Here is a 20,941-nt window from a genome sequence, read left to right as displayed (position 1 = left end):
TAGATGCATCTAAAACGTTTAAGAATATATAGTTACTAACAAATATAAAAGTTATGTACAATATATAAGATAGATAAAATAATTTTTATTATTTACGGATATTTGATATCGTAAGTGAATCTTTTTATGATACATTGAATGTAAACAAGAACTGATTTGTATCTATGAAGTAATCTTTCCCGATATTAATAAGTAAGTCTTATTGATATAAACTGATGTTATCGTTTAAACAATTTTTTGCTCTTCTCGATGATTAAGCAGATATTATTAAATCAAAATTTCGAATTTTGATTATTTTTTTCCCATTATTCCGTATAAGATATTAAATTATTGTTTATTAAATAAAGAAATAAATAATTAATTACATAATTCTTGATTTAACAAAGCATTTTTTCACTCAATACTAAAATACAAGATAACAAATTAATATGTATTATCGAATTAATTTAACTTTGTAGATCCAGTAATTCAATTCATTTTCACTCTTTCCAATAATTTAGCGAACTTGCTCGTTAAATCGTCTGGCTTCGCAACAGATTTAATGTTTAATGAGTTAACGTCTGTCTTCATACTTTTTGCTGACTATCTATTTACTTAGCTATTCAAGCTATTGATGCAAAATTTTTAAAAGATCATAGATTTCGTTCGTATTTGAATTCGTGATAAATAGTTGCATTTTGAGCGCAGATAAATTTTATAGATAGATAGATAGGTATATTGCCAAAATTTTAGAAATTTTTATCGAAAAATACATTTCTCGTTTTCACTCAGTCTTTTTATTTATTTTTAGTGCGTCAAAAAATTAATTTATTGATTATTTAAAATTACTAATTAAAAAATTAGTTTCATTGATTCATTCTATTTATAATGCATAGTTTTTACAACTGTTTCGATCTAAAATATCTTTAAAATAATAATTAATAATTTTGATAATAAATAGATAATCGAATACAAACAATATTTCAATGAACGCTAATTTTAACGAGGACATTAATAGATAATAAATTTATCTGTGAAAAAAAAAATAATATTTTATTAAAAATTAAAAATGTATTCAAAATAAAAAAAGACAGAAAAAAATTGATTATTTATAAACATTTAGTTTACATACTGCAAATTTGAATAATTCATTATTATTTAAGTTTTAAAATATTACATGTATAAATAGATAAAATGATTGATTATATGTAATTATATAAATTAAATAATTATTTGTGACAAATAAGATTATCGAGAGAATAGTATACAATAATAAAAACTAAAAGTAATTCTGCGCTATAAGATTATTAAAATTTCTGAAAATGGCATTTCGTGTAAATTACAAAGTACTTTTCGGTAAAATAATGCTATAGATATTTGAAAATGGCGGAGAAATTTCATTTCGCATACTATAGTAAAGTTAATCAATGTTAATAATATATCCTCTTTAACAATTCGATCTATATGTAAATGATCGAATTGAATATATAGTTGAAATGAATTTCAAAATGAATGAATATCATATCTAAATAACACGAAATAAAAAATTAGATATAATAGATACTATTTAAAAATAAAAGTATTTATTAATAATACAGTCATATTAATAATTAAAACTTATAATTAAAATTTCAGGAATAATAACGATATAAAAATAACCGATAAATTCAACGAAAATAAAAATGTTTGTATATTTTAGATTATATTAGAAAATTTATAAAATTTGAATGAATAAAATAAAAAAAAACAAACGAATTTTATATCAGAATATTGAACCGTAAGAAAAATATTGAAAAACAAATGTATCTAAAGTTTTAACATTGATAAATTTATTATTCGCTGAAAACTGGAAGTAATTCAAAAATTAAATCAGCAGCAAGCTGAACGAAGAACGAAAATATAGAAATCGAAACATATATAACCAGCTAAAACATGCGTAAACATGAGAAATCAGAGCATCACGAAGAAACAAAGGATTCAAGGAATAACATTTCACGCTGCGAATCGATAAAACGTTAATAAGACTTTTCTAATCGCGTAACTTCTTTGAAAATAAAAAAGATCCCATTCCATATATCGAATAGACGTCAAATTTGCAAAAGCGAAAAGAAAAAAAAGAAGAAGAAGAAGAAAAAAGAATGACACGATATAAAAAGCAAATGAGCGAAGAAGAAAGCGAACAGGATACACGAATGAGAAGCGGTAACAACAGGTCGTGTGGAGCCGTCGAAGAAACGTGACTAGATCGTAAAAGAGAAGGAAAAAGTCGCGTACCAGATCAACAGACGGGACGAAAACTGCTCGAAAACGAAGAGTATCCCAGAGACGCGCATAGTATCTCTATCACCGTTCGAGCGAATATCGTTAAGAGAGAAGCATCGAGTCGGAGGGGGGGGGCGCGATCGCGAAGGAGGTAAGCCGAAGGAAGGACCGGCCGGCGGCTATGACGGCAGCCGACGTAGGAAAGTCCGTGGAGAAAGAGAGGGAGGAATGAAAACGGGTGAACGAGGCAAGACGAAAGAAGAGGAGAGAGAGAGGGTTGGTACGAATCGATTAGGTCTGTCGGCCATTTTGTTGGCGGCTCGAACCGGCCAAGTATCCTACAGCTGCCCCCAGAAGGCGTGGAAGCGACTGAGTCGACTCCATCGGGAGAACGAATGGCTCGACGTCGGCGTGGAATCGAGGCACGAATTCTCGCTACCGGATAGGACGTGGAGGAGCGGCGTCGGGTGGTGGGACCGGCATTGAAGTGGGGTCGGAAAGGTCGGCTTCGGAGGTGGGGGTATCGGGTGGTTAGGTTGGGTTCTATAGGAACCTAACCGGCAGTCAGTGCCTCCCAGGGCCCCGCGCCGTCAGTCTCGTTGGTGTTGTGTCGTGTAACGTGTCCTCTCTTTCTCTCTTTTTTCTCTCTTTTTCTTCCCTTCCTTTCTTGGGCCCTCTCCCTCTCCCCTTTCTATCCCCTTTTTCCGCGTACACAGTTTCTTCTTTTTGACTTGTTGTCACAATCGACACCGTCGCTGCCGGCCACGAGTGATAAGGAAATAATCGCGCACACGTGCCACTTTCGACGATATTTACCGTTGATGGATGCTACGCGTCCACAAGTCTGGGGACCAGAGTCGCGATTCTTGTTGATCGGACAGCCTGCTCATTCGTTCCATTTCTCTGGAAAATCGAGAAAATAAATTGGCGAGCAACGTTTCTTGGGACGAAATAAAAAATTTTCAATTGTTTCAAATTCGAGATGAATATAGATAGATGTAATGGAAGAACGCGATGGATCGATGGAAAGATAGTTGACTGAAATTCTATCGAATTTAAATTACACGTTGAATATTATTGTATCGTGAAGATATTTGCATGGATGATCCAAAAGAATTCAATTAGATTGACAAGACGAAAGAGTTGATCATCGTGATTGTCGTTAAATTAATTTAACATAAATGTTTGGAGAAATCGTGGAAGAAATAATTTGTGCCAATAACAATAGTGATTTTCGATCATTTTTTGAGAGAAACGTGGGCAAAAATCAACGAGTCGCTGATTCGGAAGATCGCAAAATGGCGTTGAATAAAACTTATCGTTGAAAATGTATAACTTCTTTAAATCGTGCAAATTTCTCGATTCGAGTGTGAACGAATAATGTGAAAAATTAAAATTTCGCGACGAGTACAGCTGGAATGGAATTCATGCAACGAACGGTACATGCTATTAGCAAATTATTTTATTGATTGAATTGAATTTGCAAATAGTGGTTTCCAGTAAATAGCCAATAGATGAGTGCAAGTTGTAGAATATGAAACTGCGAATATTTATCAAGGAAGATATGTGCAATTATGAACTAACGAGGTTTGATCGGTGAAAAGGGACCAGAAGTATATATTCTTTCAATGTAACAATAACTTGACATAAAAAAGTAACGAAAAAAATTTAACAAAATTATTCGGCAATAAAATTAATCTATTCGATTAATCCAATATTTATAACAATTGAAATCCAATAGTAATCCAATTCAATCGGCCCGAAAAATAATATATATATATATATACATGTATATATAGTTTTTCGTAAATTGCGTATTATTCAACAGGCAAATCCATCATCTTAAAACTGTAAACAGTGATTTTTATTTTATTTTGTGACTCGAGTGGACTTCTTTGAAAAAAAAAAAAAAAGAAAAAAAAAGGAAAGAAAAAAGAAACCAAAAACAAAAAAACCGTCGAAGTGTTGGTTCAAGCGTCGAGATCTCGAGTCTTTAGTGAAATTCTGTATAAAAAAGTAAGTACGGCCGACGGTCGTACTTGGCAGTAAGGCTTCAAGATTGCTCGAAAATCGTCGAGAGAGGTGCGCAGGGCAGGAAGAGCGATGGAAATCGGGGGTGCAGCGATGCAAAGGATGGCCGCTACCGGAGGGCCCGGGCCTCTCAGCCTTCAGGGCCCTCCAAGGTCAGTGAAAATCTCACCCGTTAACATACAAGACGAACCCGGTGACCTTACTTCTCAAAGTACGTATACCATCAATGTATACCATTTGTTCGATTCTTATTATTCCCATCCCATTTAATTATTGAATGAATTTCTTTTAAATAATGAACATTTTTTTAATTCTTAATCAATAAAAATTTCACTTATCTAATACGTTCTTGGAAATTCTTACTTAATACGCGATTTGATATTGCTGTGAAAGTGTTAAAATATAAAATTATTATGTAGCTATTTTTAACGATAAGTAAATTTATCATTTTCCTAATTGAAAATGACATTTATTGAGGAGATGTTGGTTGAACAATTTTGGTTTAATGAATTTATACATCGTCGCATGAATAAACGATAGTTTATGAAAAAATATACATATTAATAATTTATGTAAACAATATTTTAATTTTTGCGTTAAATTGTTGGAAAATTTAATAAAATTTAAAGAAAAATTTGTTAATTTTATTAAAAATTTATTTTCTGTGATCGATTAAAAAATTATACATTTGATCATAATATAGAAATTCTAATAAGTGTATGTATATATTAAAATGTGTTGTGATACGTTTCTACTGGAATAATTTATTTATAGTTATTAATAGTTAGAGCAAATATTAGTCTATTAAATTCATTTGTAAATATGATAATAATCCTTTATATTCATTCTAAAAACAAGAATGAATATTTAATATTATTTATTAACATTTCTTTTATTTATCATTTAGTTTCGGTGATGATAAAGTTAAATATCATGTTAATTTTTTGTTTTATCAAAACACTAATAAAATTAGAAAATAAATAGATATTATTATCATTTTAATTTGGAAAGTTTAAATTCTTTATAATATAATTATATAATTGATTCAATCGTTTTAATTTTATTTCTATTATACTTTTATATAATATTAATATTCAAATTATCTTCCTTTTTCGCATTGATATAATCTTCACACATATTATTATTCGATTATTTAATAATTTTGAAAAAAAAATAAATACGTATTAGAAGAAACATTCACATTTTTTCTTACATATTTATTTTACATTAATGTTCCATCTTGGTTTATTATGTACATTAGATATTTTAAAAAAATATAATTTAATATTTATGCTTGAAATAAAGTTCGTTTAACAGTTAAAATATAGTATAAGAACTATAGAATGTCATGCTTTATTCATCATGATGATTCCTCGATAATTAAATCAAAAAAATAATTATTATGTTATCACTAAAAATTTTTACATTTCGAATTTTTTATGCTCTGATACGAGAGAATATCTTCATAGAACCGTGATCAATTACAAAATGCTTCGATAATCGCGTAGATTCAATTTTATGTCTTATGATATCTTTTTACTTACTATTTAAGAGAAATATTAATCTTTTGTTTTATCTTACACATATATATAATTTTAATCTCAATTATTCTATTTATATAGTTTCCAACTTAAATTTACTATAAGAATAATATAGTTAAAAAAATAAAAATTTAAAAAAAGTGAATATCTTAACAACTACTATTATTCATTTAGTTTCTAAATAAAATGTAAAAATACTTAAATATAACAAATATTCCATTTATTCGGTGCTAAGAAAGGTATTGTTTCTGAATATTAATGACTATTTGAAAAAAATTTTAATGGGAATATAATGATAAGAAGTAAAAAAATAACGAATTGATTATATTTAATATATTTAATATTCGTAAATAATGAATAGAATGTATTCAAATGGCAAAAATGAATTCAAAGAAAGAAAAAAAAAAACCTGAGAAATTAAAACTTGTGATTTCATTACGTCCATCATATTTAAAAATGCATTATTGAAATTTGCATATGTGACAAGTAAAGAAAAAAAAAAAAAAAAAAAGACAAAGGAAATTGTGATTGCATCGTTATATTTAAAATTTTTGTATTATTAAAACTGCAATTTCATAACTTATCTATTAATTATTTATCTGAAAAGTTACATCATCTCAATTATAAATATTATTTTTACTTGAATTTTGTCTTTAATTTAGAAAAATTAAAAATTTACAGTTTCCTTAAGATTTATAATACTTATATTCATTTTTTCACTTTTCATGCAAAAACAAAAAAGTTACATTATCTTATATTCTTATCTTTTCCTGCATATGAATTTAATAATTATAAAAATAAAATATGGAATATGATAAAAGAAAAATGATTGGAAAAAAGGACATATGCAAATATTTTTTTGTAAAATCATATTTAAAGGAAATAAATTTGCTTTATTCATGATATGTATATCACGCGATTTTATATGTATAGTGTACATATAATACACAATTTCAATTGTATATTTTTCGAAGGAAAGTCCATGTTATTCAATTAATCTTAATGCTTCTCTATTAAGTTATTAACATAACGCTGTCGAATTATGTCACAAAATGTTATTTCCATTTCTTTTTCCCTTAATACATATGTATTTTTTTAAAAACATTGTTATACAAAACGCATTGTTATATACACCTTTGATTCACGTTAATAGTATACATAATAATATACATAAAAATTGTAGAAAAAAACTGAAAATTCAACTAGATGGAATGAAATGCAATGAAATACAATGGCCGTCGCGTCAGGTGAAAACTTCATTGTGCTGGAATTTCATGCAATATTCATTTGAAATCGTTTAAATTTTTATCGATTTCGATATATTTCCGTTTTCATGGAGCTGAACAATGATTCTGAAATATGATTTTTTTTTTCCTTTTTTTGCGTTGACAACTATCGACAAGTTTGTTGGTAAGTTATAAGTTGTTGGCAAGTTGAGTCGATATGTCCGAGCTATTTTTTATTGGAGATACCGATTCTTAGGTTGCTCGCTCTCAAAAGAATTCTCAACGATTTTTGGGAAGTAGATACCGGCTCGAGGAATGTTTCAGTATTCGATGGAAAGACTAGAAGCTCGTCTTGTCGGTGGTTGGACTTTAAATAGCACTGTCAGTGGTTGCCTTGCAAGACATACATTCGATACTTTTTGTAATTGTCTAAGAAACAAATGCGAGAAATTTGTACTTGATACAAATGAATAAAAAAAATAATTAATCGTGTAAAAAGATATTTTATTGCAATATTTTGATATCTAATAAATGTTAATGAAAAAATAATAAGTAACAAACTCGTTAAAAATTTTAAACATTTTATTGTAAACATTTAATTCATATATCTTAGTTGTTGTTTATAAATTAAGATTGACATTTGCATAGCTGTAATATTATTAATTATTTAACGTTTCTATATTCATATATTGCTCACTTAAATACTCTTACAATAATTGTCTCTTTCATAAAGTATAAAGAAATTTCGGTGTGTAAGAAATTATTTAATGAATAGAAAATAATCATTTTTTTTTTTATACTATATACATATATTCTTTATCTCATTTTATGTACATATTCTATATTTATATAGTCCACAAAGGAAAGCAGACAAAAATGAAAAGAAGGAAATAAAAATTAGTCAATCACAAATGACAGAAATTTTTTTGAATCATATTGATTAATAACAAATATAAGTAAGCGAATAAAAGTTATAATTCAATAAGAAGAGAAAATTATTAAAATAGAAAAATAGAAAAATTTTGTAATCGGATAGCTTATTTCAGAATAGATGAAACTGTTTCATAATTTCAATGCGTGAAATATTTGTGAATAATTGAGCGCAACTCCTATCTCAATTTTGACGAAAATATGACGTGATCAGATCTGAGGACAGAATTATTTTGGACAATTCATTTTATCAGTATCTATTGTCGTTGAATGACAATCCGGTTATCGGTGTATAATATCATGATATTGGATCAACGGGAATCCACATCAATTAGAATATTTCCGGAAATTTCAACGCGAATCCCAGCCAGGTATCGTTCAATCCGATTACCAGTTTTCCACGTTGCTGGTAGCTATAAAATATGTACCGATGCAAATTTGTTTATCCGTCGTTTTCTACGATTTCACGTGGCTGTCATGTCCACATAATAGCCTTACGCGTTTGTCAAAAACAATTTACTGGACATATGAAATAAAAGATAGATACGTATCAAGAGATTTTCATAAATAATATTATCGTGTGTTTTGCGATGTGATTTTTGTCTTTAGATAAGTAAAACCGTAAATTTCATACGTTGTAATTTTTAATGATGAAAAGTGATATCGAAGCGAAGAATTGATTATTTCCAATTTAAAGGAATAGATAATAAGTTAAAAATAATGGAAAATTCGTTGCTCGAGGAAATATTTTTGCACGAACGTGCAAAGAGTTCCGATTGCTAATTTTGTCACAATAGAACCTCTATTATACGCACGTTCTAGTGGAATACGTTTGGTTCGAGATTTTCCCGCAATGAAATCATGTTTTCTCCAATTCGAATGATCTTTGAATCTTTTAGATTTAAATTTTGGAAAGAATTTCATACTTTTTTTATTTTTCTTTAAGATTTAAAATGTAAGTATTATTTGAATTGCGATTAACAAATGTATGAATGTTGAGAACATAAGATTGGATAAATTTCTAACATAATAAGAAATAAATATTGCTTGAAATTATTTTTTTATATAGAAATTAAATTTGAATATTATATGAAAGCTACGCTTAAAAAGTCATCTTGTGTATAAAAACTTATTTTTTTCCATTTTAATCCAAATTATTTAGATCATGAAATTAATAAATACGATAATCGTAGAAAATATTAAATAACGCACTCTTTAAAACGCGATAATTTTTTTTAATTTTTTAATGCGTTCAATTATTTTTAAAAGCTAAGAGGATTACTTTATGATGTGTGAAAAAAATCTTGAAAAAAATTGTATTTTATCGGGAGAAAATCATTTTCACAAATTTTTTGTGTGAGTTTTTAATAAAAATTAAAAAAATATATTCTAAAGATTTATGTCAGTTATATATGTTGCAAATTTAATTGAACAGACATCGAAAAGTATAAAAATTTTAAATCATCAACAATAGTGATTTTCACTATTTGTAATTCATAATTCGTTAACTGATTTCGAAATTTTTAATTTCGTGTAGACATACATAATTGACACAAATCTACAAAATGTATTTTTAAAATTTTGTAAATATTATAAAAAGTAAGATATACTATTACTACGTCATTCAATTTTTCAAAACAATTCAAATTAAGTTCAATTTTTTTTTTTTCAAAAAAATTATTGTGTTTTAAAAGATGTCCCAATTTTTGGAATATACAACTATATATCTAGATGCTATTTTAATTCCTTAATTTAATTTATTGTAATACGATTAGAAAAACTGGGTAACTGGTAGCTTTGAATGGATAGAAAAGTATAAAATCGTTGAGTGATGAAAGTCAACCCGATGTGTGCATCCTCGGATCAGATAATTGGCTAACACGATCTCATGGCCGCAGAATATTCAGTAGCAAACAACGATTCCACGATAACTTTCTACCGTTTCAACGTTATATCGAGTTACACCGGCTTGTTTAACATGTATTTCCCGTGTTTCATCAATGATTATAGATCTCGTATGTCGTTTGTAATTACTCCAGCGGAACACTCGCATTCAGCTATTTACACAATTATTACACTATTGCAATATTACAATAGTTATGAATAAGGCAACGATACAAACTTCTGTTGCAATTTCTTCTCGCCATTTATACGGGAACTTAAATTACTGCTAATATAAACTGTTAAATTTAAAGGAAAAAAAAAAATTGATAATATATAAAAATGCTTGCTATAGGATATAAGATGCAGAGTAGAGCAAGAGAGATAAAAGAAATAAAGATAATATATTTAGTAATTCGAAAAGTATTATAGCCCTAATTATGTATGTAGATCTTCTATAGATGATCAGACGAATTAGAATATTTAAATCACGAGAATTAGTTTGCAAAAATGTGCATTGATGCTTATTTTTCAACTTAATAAAAAAATTTAACTTTGTACTGGATAAGAAAAGATATAGATAAAAACATATACATAAAAGTATATACGTATTTTATTATCGCCATTTCATTTAGCATTACGTTGCTTATAATTTGAAAGATAAGTTCCAATTTTTGCATATGAATGTTTGTGTTTAATCTCTAAAACTCTTTAAATTTTCTACATCTTTCGTCTGAATTTATGTAGATTGATGTTTTTTATAGATAGAAAATTATAGTTAATATACACGTATATTTTATGAATACGCAATATAGAGTAGAAAATTACTTTTCGATACTTTAAATTATTTTGATCCTTATTTAATGACTTTTCTGAATTTTGACAATATCACTGTGATTTTTTTTTTTTTCTTAAAACTTTATTTCACGATTAAAACAAGATTTTAATCGAGAAAACTTTTAAAAAAATATAATTCTTACTTTTATTCATTTTTGTGGAATATGAAGTAAAAAAAAATTTATGCAAATTAAAGATTATTGAAATGTACATATATATAATAAAATATTATTAATAGAACTAATACTTTGAGATAAATATATGCTTTTTTCTTAAATTTTCTTTTTTATTATTCTGATCCTTCTAAAATCATTATTTAATATATTAGTGCATATCATTAATGAAAATTTATAATTTATATTAGAAAGGTTGAGAATGATCATAATATCAACAGTCAAAAATAACATTACAACTGATGATAAAATAATAGATGTATATGTATAATAAATAAATTATAAGTAAAATAGGAAAAATGTATCGAGAATTGATCATATGAAGAATCTATCAAAATATGATTTTTAAATTATATTTGCTATAATCGAGATTCAGAATAGAAGAGAAGGTATATGAGATAGCAATATAAAATAGTAAGTTTATATCTTATACTATAATAATGAGACCTTTAATAAAGATTAGAACTTAATTAAACTAGATATTATAAGAAGTTTTTACAAAAGTCATTCCTGTTCATTAATATTTTTATTTAATGGACGTTCTTTGTTTCCGCTGCAACAGGAAGTTTTTGCATATGTATATTTCAATTAATTTATTCAGGCTTATTTTACAATTCTCAAAGAACCAATCATGGTATTGTATGATAATCGTAGTTTATTTTAATTTTAGAATTTAAATTAATTTTTAGAATATTAATGGCGATTTGAAATATATTTTTAATTATGATTTTAATGGCAGGAAGCAAGATGGTAGTAATATGAATTTATTAATAAATAATAAGACGAATTATTTGATCAATTATTTAATCAGATATCAAAAAAAAAATAAAAAAACTGAAGAAAAGAGAAAAAAAGCCTAAAAAAACTGATAGTAATTGAATCAATGGTTATCATAGTTATTATAGTTCCATTGCGTGTCCATTTTGAAATTTGCATATTTTATCATTCAAAAACAACAAAATAAATTAGTAGCTGTATTATATTTAAAACTTTTATATCATAAACTATTATTTATTAATATTTTTACATAATTTCATAACTTATTTCTTTTCAAGATTATACCCTCATATTTCCTATCATTTACTTTAATTTAAAAAAAATAAAAAATTTATAAGTTTCTCCTAAAAGATTTATAGTATCTATAATCGCTTTTTTCATGAAATTTCCAAAATTATTTGCTTATCATTTAGTTATTTTAATGTTTCCAAAAAACACAAGAGTTATCTGATATTCCTCACTTTTAGTTTTTAGTTCAAAAGTTTTTAAATTTTTGAATAATTACATCTATTTTTTTACATTTCCATGTATAACTTAAATATTTGACTTTCTTTCTATGTCGGTATTAACGTTGTTATATAAAAATTTTTGCTACAAATATAATTTTTTAAGCTATTCAAAGTTTTACGAAGAAAAATGTATAGTGCTGATGTTTCAATCGATTTTAATAATCAGCACTATTCGAAATATTAAAACTAATAATGCCGTTTATTAAGATATCTTTCATAAAATTAATATGGCAAATGCAAAAAAATTTTGTTTCACAAATTTTTGTAAACTATTGATTGCATTTTTTTATCTATTAAACTTTATCATATAATAATATCGTTGAATTCATTTTTAACAGTCACTATCATAAAATATAAAATAAATAGGTATTTAAAAAAAAATTATAACATTTCATGATTCGCTACTGAAGATTTTAAAAATTTGTTTTAATAATTGCATTAGGTATGATAAAATTTTAATAAACAAAAATAATTTGATATCAAGACATATTATCTTTTTATTGTTTTTTTTTTAACAAGATTTTATAAAGATTATTTTGAGTTTTCTCAATTAAATCATATATTTTTTAATGCAAAAGAAATTATTAATTTATTTATGTCAAGAAATCAATTTAGGAATTATTTTAATTTAATAATGAAAAAATTATAATATTAATATTTATAATTAAGCATTCTTAATTCCGTTATTATTTATTATTTATTTATTAATATTACCTTAATATTTATTTTTAATAACCAACAGATATATATAATTGACTTTTGATTACTTTTACTTATTATTTCAACCGATCGATCAAATCAGAATTAGAGAAAGAAATCGGATGATTTCGAATAACTATTTAGAGCAGCCCTGAAGACCGTGGTCTTAGTTCGAATTCCTTGAATTCACTTCATTTGTTTCTACTTAACTACCGAATAGCCGGTCGCCGAATCGGTCGGCACGGATGCAATCAGAAATAAACTCAAGCGAATTCAGTCTGTCACCTCGACCAATTCTCCTACCGACAATTTTCGAAATGCTGGAAAGCGGCTGGTCTATTTACACGACTTTTCCTTCGATATAAATCCTTCAAGATATTTTTTGATCGGGAAAATTACAAAGTGGCTATTAAAATTCCGAGTTGAAATCTTGAAACGTTTATTATAGAATGTCAAAGAAACAAAGGACAACAGCTGTCCGATATATGTGGACATAACTTTTTGTATGTAATGGATTCGTGAAAAAGATATTCGCGAAAAAATTCGATAATAAATTAATGGTTATTGAACTGGCTAAAAAATTATGTAAAATTGTAAAATAAAGTATAAAAATTTGGATTATTATATATGCAGATATGTTTCGAAAGAAAAATCATCTAAAATATTAAGAATTCAAAATTCTATGTATTTATAGAAATTTATTTTGTTTATATAAATATATCCTATTCTTTACTTAACTTATGTCTATTTTAAATGAAATAACATTTCGTTATTTCATTCGATAATTATTCTAATTTCATGGATTTGTCATGAAATTTCGTCAACGATAAAAAAAAAAAAAAAAATAGAAAGCATTTTTTCTCATTTATTATCGGACAAAATATATTTGTATTAATTTTAATTAACGACTAATACATTTACATGATAAGACCTTGAAAGTTACGCGGGATCAACATTCCATTGCATTGAAAACGATTACGACATTAATAGTGAGATTCATCTCTCTTTCTCTTTCTTCCTATATATATATATATATATCTCTACCTATTACTGGGTATCTTTACTTCTGCTGTTCACCAATGCGCATAACTTTACCTGACATTAGTTTTAAATATTGAAATAGAATATCTGTTTCTCTGCCTATCTCCAATGCTATGTATCGAGTCGACATGTATCAAGTACAATATGAACTGATAATTGAAAGAATGAAATAATGTTATATTTTTGTAACGAATTACGATTTATTATATGAACAAAGAAAATTAGAAAATGAAGATCATACATATCGATTCGTGCAATGCAATATTGTAAAGTGTCAAGTATTATATTATATTATCTTTGATATGAATATATATATATATATATACATAATATATCGATATAGCGCATAGTATCGATAGCATACTACGCAACAATACCTATGTCATTACGTAGCATTTGGTATAAATAGTGTATTATCTTGTGTTCGATATGAATATCATGTTGTATTTTAGTATTTTAAAGAACTGCATGTATTTTCTAACATACATATTATATCTATTATCGGTCAACATCGAAATAGGATATATATTTTATTGTTATAGCTTGTAACATAAATAATACTGTACTCCTTTTTTTATGTGAAAGAATATACTTACTATTAATTGGCATCACAAATAATATGTATATATATTATTACAAATAATAATATTCTAATGATGTACATAGAATATATAATTATTGTTATTTATATTATCATATGTTATGATAATTATATATATATATATAAATTTTTATTGTCATGATTATTATTTATCTTTTTAAATAAATTATCATAAAAATTATAAAAATGTTTATTCAATACCAATAATTCATTTTAAAATCAAATTTTGAAAAAATATTTGTTTATTCGTTTTGCATTTGTTAATAGTAGATGTAATTTTTATGCAAATAGAAAACAGAATATAAAAGATAAAAAATATCGAAAATTCGAAATTTATAATTATTTTAAAAACATGACAATCCTTTGCATTGTTTACAATGCAAAGACTTTTGTGTAATTTTGACAAACTAGCATTGATATTGTTTCCACGTGAAACTGATAAAAATTATTATAAGTAATATTTTTGAAACAAATCTTACATATATATAAATTATCTACACTTAATATTTATCGAAGTTTCTTTTTACAAACGTTACAAAAAACTCCAATTTTGAATAATATAGCAAGCATTTAATTTCGTATAAGAAAATATCTGCTTTAATATATTTTTTCCAATGAATTTTATATTTTGTATTTTCATTATAATCATAAATAATTTTCAATATGTATAATTAGGATAATTATGGAAGAGATACTATCATTTATTCCGATTTAAAAATTCTATTCTAAAAGATCTGAGATAGGAGAAATGTCAAAAATGCCAAGAAACAGTATTAGTCTTAAAATTCTTAGCTTTATAAATTTGTATACATTACAGATACTTACTTAGTTATACTTAGAATTTTTTTATCGTTATACTTAATGTATGCAAATATTATTTTTAAAAGTTAAGTTAAAAATAAAACATTACTATAAAAGTCGAAAATAAAACTATAGAAAAGTATAACTATAGCAAAAAGAATTGAAATTTTGAAAAATTTTAATTAATTCTAAAATATATTTTACATTAATAATTAAACATAATAGATAGAGACTATTGTAGACGTGAATATATATCTTTAATGTATTCCAATTCAATATATATAATGTATATATGATAAAATATTAGATATGTAGATATATTATGAAATGGAATCACGTGAGGCTATTGTATAATGCAATAATGTTTATTATAGTTTTTGTTGCGCACATAAATTAATAAAGAAACGTTTCATTATGTGTTTCATTTAATTTTTTTTTTAACCAGATATAAATTATAAACTGCAATTTGAAAGAAATATCTATAGTTCGTTAAAATGTATTACAATATTAATTAATTATAATAATAAAATTTTCTAAAAAGCATAAAGGTTTCTGGCTAGTATAAAATTATTTATCGTAACCTTTAAATGATAGCATTACGACAATCTTGTGTAGCAACTACTTATATTGTGTATGACAATGAATTCTGATTATAACTATTGAAGAGTGCTTTTCTAAAATTGTGTTATTTCTACGAGTGTGAAAATAACGATATTGAATACATGGAATTAAGATTATATTTAAATTTATCTATAAATGAAAAGTTCTAAATAAAGAAATTAGAACTTCTATTTTAAACTTCAAGGAATCTATATGGAAATAAAACTTTGATGAGATAAATACATTTTAAAAGTTTCATTCCAAAAAATTTGAATCGAAGTTTATAAGTTATGGAATATGGAACTCAATTATTTATCAATCATAAGATTCGTATTCATATTCACATGTATTGCAAGTAATTCCTTTTGCAGGAAATAAAAATTAATGTATAAAAGAATCGATTAAGACATTTTTGTTAGATTATAAGCAATTAATTTGCATTAGATGCACAGTGAGACTATCTATGTTTCTGTTATATCGCTATCGCATCTCATTTTGTTTCATTATAAATTTAAATTGTTTATAATTGCCAAATAATTTAATAAATGATATTTTTATATATTATATTTTGTGTTTGTTTTTATCTCTAAAATCGACTCTTTAAAGTTTCACGAATTCACGAATCTATTAACATGTTGTACATAGAATTATACATAAAATTTCGACATATCTCAACGTATATATTACCATAATACTTAAATAGTAAATACAAATTTCTATATATATTTGATATATCGATAATAATATGATGAAATTACATTCACATTTAAAAGAAATCCAATTTTTTGCAAATATTAAAGAAACTTCACAAAGAAGTTCTAAAAAAATGAGAATTACGTTTCTATAATTATTCTATATATTCTACAATTTCTATAATTATAATATTATATTTCTACAACAAATAGTGAGTTAAACCGCTTTCTTAAAAAATTTCATCGATCAAATGCAAAGAATAAAATCGGCTTGAAATGACGAATACTCGATGGAAATGTTGATAGACAACCGCATGATTTACCGATGAAGGGCGGAGTGCGTGTACGGGAGCGTGAAGGGTGGCTAGAGAAGGATAGAGAAAGATTTAGGTGGAAATCATCAGCCGATTAGAGTGCAGATGTTCTCGTACGGAGATTATAAGCCGTTTCCACCCTCAGCAACGATCGTGCCCGGGGTTCTTGGTCGTATGGGGCTGGTCCAAAGGGAGGAATAGGAATAGGGTGAGCTTGATTGAATTATCATGAGTGTTTGCGGAACGGCGGCCTGCAATTGAATTAGACCCTGCCTCTTTTTTCTATCGGCGTACGTAGACATCTATCAGTGTCTCGCTAGAAGCCCTTGCTTTTAATGTTAATCAATGCCTTCGACTCGTTTCATGAAACGGGCAAGGTTTGGAGGTGCGACAAAAGATCTCTGTGCTTCAAATAATAATGAACGATTCGACGAGCTTTTTGCAACGATTGGATGTATACTTTTGTCTTTTACCTTTTTTAATAAAAACAAATTTATAGTGAAATTACTTTTAATTACTTATGTGGTTATAATTATTTACTAATATTTATTTCTTATTGAAAAATTAAAAGTAAAGGGATTAAATTACGTATATTTCATGATTAAAACGTAGATGTCGTTATTCTATTTTAGATTCTACGATTATATTCTACGTTAGCTTGTAAAAAAATAACTGGTATTATTGAAATTTTAATATCTTGCAAAATTATGAAGATAGCGCATTTATTTAGAATTTTCTCTTAATTTGTATTAATAGTTACAATAAAGAATATTGAAAATTATTATATTTGAATTTTTTATATTGTAAGATTTGAAAATTGTTTTATTAAAAAAAAATCATCACAACTATCAATCTGAATTTATTTTAAAGCATAATTATTTTCATTAGTTTTTTCTTAGTTTGAGTCTTTTCATTTATTATTATATAAGGAATTTCATTTATTATGTAACAAATATCATGTAACAAAAAACATTAAAAACCATAATAGATTTGAAGATCAAAATCTTTTCTTTTTATTGATTTGTATGGTTTTTTTTTTGTCAAATTATTGAACTTTAAATATAGCTGAAAACTACGTAAAATTTGTACAATTATTTTTACAAAAACAAATTTGTAACAACAAAATTAATATGCATGACAACGCCTCTTATCAATTGAAAGTTTTTATTTCGAGAAATCATAATAATCATTCGTTTTATAATTTGTTGCGCGTAATCATTTTCATCTATAAATTACTCTGTTTATTCAAAGCTATCGATAACGAAAAAAATCGTTGTAAAAGAAAAACGAAATCATGACTTTAATTATAATTTTAACATGATTTGTTGGATTATATCCAAAATTATGTTTGGCACATTGTTTCTTATCAAGAATTAATCGCAAAAGAGGAGAAATATACTAACTAATAATAATACTAACTAAATAACTAATAATTATATTGCAAGAGTAATAGCAAATATATAAATGTATTTGAAAATTTTCCGTAAAAATATTTTTTTAATGCAACTCTTTAAAGTATAAAACAGTATATAATTTTTCAAAATTTAAATATAATAAAGATAGAAGATAAATAATGGTGATTTCACAACAATTTGATTAATATAGATACATTAAGTACAAAATTATGTTGCAATTTATGTTACATATTTCAAAACTCATGTTCTATCAATTAAAAATTTAATAATTGCATCATTAAATTTTTCGATAATTAAAAACTTCGTAAAAATAATTTTATAATACGTCTATTATTTTATTTATAATTCTTTCTTATTCAAAAAATTTATTCAAATTATTACGTTTAATTATTGGAAACAATTATATAATTGATTTAATTATTTTTTCTTGAATAAATATCTAAAATAAGAATATAAGTTATTATATTTTAATTCATGATTTAAATAATAAATGATTAAATTATATCATCAAATTCGTTATTTTAGCGTGTTAATTTTTTATTTAAACATTTATGTCGAATGAACTTCTGTTCAGAAGCTATTGTGAAGTTTTTGTGAAAATCAAAATTCGTTCTCGCTAATTTAAAAAAATTTTTTTTTTATGAATAATATCTAAATATTTTGTTTCTACTTGTACATATTTTCATTAAATATAATTTCTGTATATTTTTAATACAAAACATATATCTAATATTTTGTGAATGTCAATTAATGAAATTATTTTCATAGAAATTAAAAAAGGAAAACAATTATAAGAAAATATCATATTAAGAAAAAGTATTTTAATTGATTATAAAATTTTCGAAAAGAAATATATATATTATAAATAATATTCATTTTATTGAAATACATTATTGCATGCGTGTAATTTTCACTAATCTTCAATGATCTAACAAAAAAAAAAAAAAATAATCTTTGAACGATTTTTATAATCGGTTAAAGAAACTAACGATAAGATTTTAAGTCAAGCACAAAGTAAACTAAACTGTTTTCTAAGTTAAAATGAAATATTAAAAATATAATTATATCAAATATTTAAATATATTTTTAATTGTTGTTTATTTAATTTTTAATTATCATTAATAATTTCAATTAAAGTTTTTCAATTAAAATTAATTTTTTTTCAATAAAAATTTCAAAACATTTCCTTTCCTCATTTTATTTATATTTAGATAATAAAAAAAATTTATATATATAATAAAGAAAATTATAAAAACTCGTATTAAAATATGAAGAAATATTTTTTATTCCTTTAATTAATTTAAACTTATTAAATAATATATTAAATAATATATTAGATTTTTTTTTTTTTTGATCTAGACTTTATATTTTGTTCATTATATTTCAATTTCATTGGAGAAAAAGTTTTGGAAAAGAAAAAAATTGTACAAAAAGTATCGTACGATACTTCCAAAGTTCAATTACGTTAAGTGTATTGAAGTATACAATTATCGAGTTAACAACATAAACGAGAAACGAGCCAAAAAATTTAACACTCCCAAAAGTACGTGCTTGACACATCAAAAATAACAGAGAATTAATCGTGACGTCGGATCGCAATCAATGATGAGATTTTCTCACTTATCAGACAGTTAGTCAATTCGTCCAGATAACACCGATTTTATCGAGCCTCCGATAGTGGAAATACTTTTTCCTTCGAAGCGGCGCGTCTTTGATGTGCCGAAAGCACCGATTTCTCTATGATATTAGTAATACGCGAAAGATGTGTTCGATTACGATCGATAACTTTGTGTACCGAACGATTAGACATTACAAATCGAGAAATATCTCCTTTCTTATATCAGAGATTATATGAACAAGCCAGACTTCATCCAGTTTTATTATTCCGGTTATTACAGAATTTATACTTTCATCAAGATGTTTTTCTATATATTATTATATCAACTTATATCAATCGAAGAAGTTATTATTAAGAATTAGATATTCCAGATTTTTAAAAATCATTCAAATTAAAATTCTTTAAAATGTAAATATTTTTGTCGAATTAAATTTAAAAATGAAATTTGTATTTTTGAATGAATTTGTTAATTTAATTATATAAATAATTATGTCAATATGTATAGGTAGATATAAAATACCGAATATTTGAGAAAGTTATATTGATTTGAATTGATTAAATAAACAATAATAAGAAGTTATTATTAAGAATTAGATATTCCAGATTTTTAAAAATCATTCAAATTAAAATTCTTTAAAATGTAAATATTTTTGTCGAATTAAATTTAAAAATGAAATTTGTATTTTTGAATGAATTTGTTAATTTAATTATATAAATAATTATGTCAATATGTATAGGTAGATATAAAATACCGAGTATTTGGAAAAGTTGCATTGATTTTTGAATTGAATAAACAATAAAATTTTAAATAACTATTATCAAAATATTCTATTTTTATCTTAGTTTAAAATTTGAAATTAATGTGCATTGAGCAATTGTAACAGTTGGATGTAAGATAATTTGTGCCTTTTTTAATTAGTTATAATAATCCATACGAATTTAAAGAAGATATAAATGCAACTTCTAAAAAAACATATATCAAATATATAAATGTATCAATAAATTCGATACAAC

At 25.1% G+C, this 20,941-nt stretch overlaps 1 protein-coding gene across 2 annotated transcripts in view; it reads left to right on the top strand.

Annotated features, from left to right (window-relative positions):
- Positions 1–2,803: 2,803 nt before the first annotated feature.
- Positions 2,804–20,941, top strand: part of tup (LIM1_Isl and LIM2_Isl domain-containing protein tup) — a 56,322-nt gene continuing 38,184 nt past the window's right edge. Inside the window, exon 1 of one of the 2 annotated variants that reach the window (XM_012485724.3) lies at positions 2,804–4,483. In XM_012485724.3, the coding sequence (XP_012341178.1) occupies positions 4,345–4,483 (139 nt within the window). In that variant the 5' untranslated portion in view covers positions 2,804–4,344. The remainder of the gene's footprint in view (positions 4,484–20,941) is intronic. The other variant, XM_086910195.1, reaches the window with a different exon arrangement.

Source organism: Apis florea, unplaced genomic scaffold (assembly GCF_048593485.1).
Source record: "Apis florea isolate Af1SG1 unplaced genomic scaffold, ASM4859348v1 contig_3170_pilon, whole genome shotgun sequence".
NCBI lineage: Eukaryota > Metazoa > Arthropoda > Insecta > Hymenoptera > Apidae > Apis > Apis florea.
This window is presented reverse-complemented; position numbering and strand designations above follow the sequence as displayed.